We start from the raw sequence: 3767 nt of genomic DNA on the forward strand, positions 1-3767 counted from the left end.
TATCATTAATTATGTGTAATCAATTTTTTCGGAAAACAACATATTTTCAACCAATAAAAATAATTTAATAATTAAGCAAGATGTTTAAATGGTAAAATGGAATGTTTTTTTAGTCAACCGCATACAAACCCAACCACTCACACATATCAAGTAAAGTAGTCAATAATCAATTGGAGTTATGCTTTTTTTTTAACTCAAATTTAACCCCAAATAAATTACTAAACATTTTTTATAAATAAAATATAAGTTGTTTTACCGATCAAACACCCTTTAGTTTTTATGTAGGGAAGTGATTTGTACATAACAATTTATTTTATAGATAACATTTTATATTTAATGAAGTTGTACGATACAACCATTTAAAGTATAAATTATTGTGTATGGAGAAATTTTATTGTTAATGAACGGTTCCTTTTATGTAATAATAATAATAATAATAATAATAATAATAATAATAAAACTTATAAATTTAGCGTTTTTTCCCTTAAATTATTTTTAACCTTCACCAAATATACGCCTGACGTCTATTTTTGAAAATCCCTTTGCAGTCTCCACTTTTTTTCTTGATTTCCTCACATTGCCTTTTTTTTTTTTCAATTTGTACCCCTCAATCTATACTTCCTTTGTTCATCCCAATTTGAAGACATTTCAGTCATTTTCATGAATTCGTATCTCTCTGTCTGAATTTCTGACCCTGCAACAACATCATCCTCCATGGACGGTTTTACTTCTTCTTAATCAACTTCAAATTCGAGATGACTATACAATCAAAAAATCGTTCTTGTTTGATTCATCTTGGTTGAAACATTCAATTTTGGGTTTCTGGATTTCTACTTCTTCAACCAGAAATGAATTCAATTTCCTTGTGATGGAACTAGCAGCAATCACCAATTCTTGTTCTTGTTCTTGATTGATTCAAGATAAAGATTTTAAAAAAATGGAGGTTTTTGGATCGGCCAGGAACAGGAATGAATTCTATGTAAGGATGAAGCTTTTACGGAGTAGACATGGAAAAACAAAGACGCCGTTTCGCTTTCGATACTTCAAATGGATTCTCTGGTTTTCTCTCTCCTTATACTTCTTTGCTACGTCTCTCGGCAACCATCGTCCGGCGACCACGTCGTTAAAAACTATAATTCCTCAACCACAACTACGTTCTGTCTCCGGTGTTTTCTCAGACGCCGCAGTTCTCCGGCAACCCAGATCTTTGAAGGATTTGAGAGTGTATATATACGAATTGCCATCGAAATACAATAGTGATTGGCTGTCAAACAAGCGATGTAGCAACCATTTATTTGCGTCGGAGGTGGCGATACACAAAGCATTGATTAAAAGCAACGTACGGACGTTTGATCCAGCGGTGGCCGACTTCTTCTTCATGCCGATTTATGTTTCCTGCAACTTCAGCACCGTTAATGGATTCCCCGCCATCGGACATGCACGTGGGCTTTTATCGTCTGCAGTTGAATTAATTTCATCGGAGTTTCCTTTCTGGAACAGGAGTAATGGTTCCGATCACGTGTTCGTCGCTTCTCATGACTTCGGAGCATGTTTCCACTCCATGGTATACGAAACTTTCAAAAATTCGATGATCTCAGTTCGCTCATCTTCAATTAATCATTGGCTTTTATGAAAATTTGATTTTATTCGATGAATTAGGAAAATAAAGCCATCGCCGATGGCATACCAGAATTTATGAGGAATTCGATTGTCTTACAAACATTCGGCGTTAGATACCACCACCCATGTCAAGATGTTGAGAATATCGTCATCCCACCCTACGTATCGCCGGAGAAAGTTCAGTCTGTACTGTCAATGTCACCGATCACTGGCCGGCGGGACATTTTCTTGTTTTTCCGGGGAAAAATGGAAGTCCACCCTAAGAACGTTAGCGGTCAATTCTACAGCAAGTAATAATTAATAATAAATTCCCATTTATCATCAAATTGACTTCTTCTCGTTCTGTATTCTGTAGTGACGAAATTGCCCCTAATCCAAATATTCTATTTACAGGCGCGTGAGGACGGAGATACTGCGGAAGTACCGGAACGACCGGCGATTCTACCTGAGAAGAAACCGGTTCGCCGGTTATCTGTCCGAAATCGTACGGTCGGTGTTTTGCTTGTGCCCACTCGGGTGGGCCCCGTGGAGTCCTAGACTTGTGGAATCAATTGCGTTGGGTTGCATCCCGGTGATCATTGCCGATGGCATCCGGTTGCCGTTCGAAACCGCCGTGCCTTGGTCGGAGATATCTCTCACGGTGGCGGAGAGGGACGTCGGGAAGCTTCGCAGAATACTTGATTACGTGGCGGCCACGAACCTGTCAGCCATCCAGCGAAACCTGTGGGACCCAAAGGTCAAGCAGGCACTGCTCTTCCACGATGACGTGGAAGTTGGTGATGCCACCTGGCAGATCCTCGTTGCATTATCTGAGAAACTCGAATAGGTTCTTCATTCTTCAATCTTCAACGACCAAAAAAAGATATACATATACATGTTGAAATCATTTTTTTATAGAAATTCCAGCTAATTAGATGGAAATTTTGACATATGTGGGCCCCCACTTTACGCCAAGCTGTCATTCACGTGTTGATGAGCTGGCGATCGGCGATTGATGCTGGTATACATAACGTACGAGGAGGGATATTATGCGGGGTGGTCCTCGTAACGATTTGACGTTGTCTTCCTTGTGACGACGATGTTACACTTTGAAAATATAGAATTTGGGACCCTTGAAAGTGGAAAGAACGATTTTGCTGATTTATATTTGTAAATAATATTAGAAACTGTTTGGTGATCTGTAAGAAAACATTATATTTATACTAATATATTTATTATTATATTTATATTTGTGATAATATATTTATCATTGTTTAATTAATCGATTAAACTTATTATATAAATGAATATATTTATAACAATTTTTATTTAATAAAACGCTTTTGTTGTAACATTAAGTAAGAAATATGAAATGTGTTTGGTGTATGAAAATTTAAAGTAAGAAATTCTATAAAAAAAAATGGTTTTGAAAATATTATTTTGCTTAAAAACATCTGTGAAAGATAAAAATTTTGTAGATAAGAAGGATGTAAATGAGAAGATTTAGTATTGTACAGGGATGTTTATTGCAAATATGAGACAGTTTGGCACGTGAAATTTGTCGAGGGGGAATGTATTTATTATGGCAGAACAGGTCACGGGTTCTTGAAATTCGGTAAAAAGGTTGTGGGGAATTTTGGGTATATTGGATAACTTTTGTCCTTGTCTTGAAATGTGAATTTTGGGTATATTGGATAACTTTTGTCCTTGTCTTGAAATGTGAATTTTATTCCAAATAGTATAATCTTTGTGTTCTTCTTTTAAAAGAAAATGAAATTTCATTTCATACGTTGTTTAATAAATTTTTTCTCACGTCAACTAATTAAAATATTATTCAACAAGATAAAATTAATAAAACATTTAACTCAAATCCAACTCACATGCTTTTTATAATAACTACTATCGGTGAATATATATAATGAAGTTAATTCATACAACAATTTTTTTACGTATAACAATTTATGTATTAAAATATTTTTATATGATTTATAATATATATATATATATATATATATATATATATATATATATATATATATATATATATATATATATATATATAAACTGTTATATTCGATCACATCCATATGAGAAATATGATTATAAAATAAAAAGCTAACACAATTTTTTTAATAACATAACATATAAGTAATTTTTTTCTTTCAAAT

General features: G+C 34.3%; 1 protein-coding gene across 1 annotated transcript; it reads left to right on the top strand.

Moving 5' to 3' along the window:
- The first annotated feature begins 538 nt into the window (after nucleotides 1–538).
- LOC111901458 (probable glucuronoxylan glucuronosyltransferase IRX7) lies at nucleotides 539–2846 on the top strand. Its single transcript, XM_023897309.3, has 3 exons — nucleotides 539–1564; nucleotides 1660–1910; nucleotides 2014–2846. Exons 1-3 carry the CDS (start codon nucleotides 938–940, stop codon nucleotides 2444–2446), a joined length of 1311 nt encoding a protein of 436 aa, XP_023753077.1. The 5' UTR covers nucleotides 539–937; the 3' UTR covers nucleotides 2447–2846.
- Nucleotides 2847–3767: the final 921 nt, after the last annotated feature.

The sequence above is a fragment of the Lactuca sativa genome, chromosome 2 (assembly GCF_002870075.4).
Source record: "Lactuca sativa cultivar Salinas chromosome 2, Lsat_Salinas_v11, whole genome shotgun sequence".
Taxonomy (NCBI): Eukaryota; Viridiplantae; Streptophyta; class Magnoliopsida; order Asterales; family Asteraceae; genus Lactuca; species Lactuca sativa.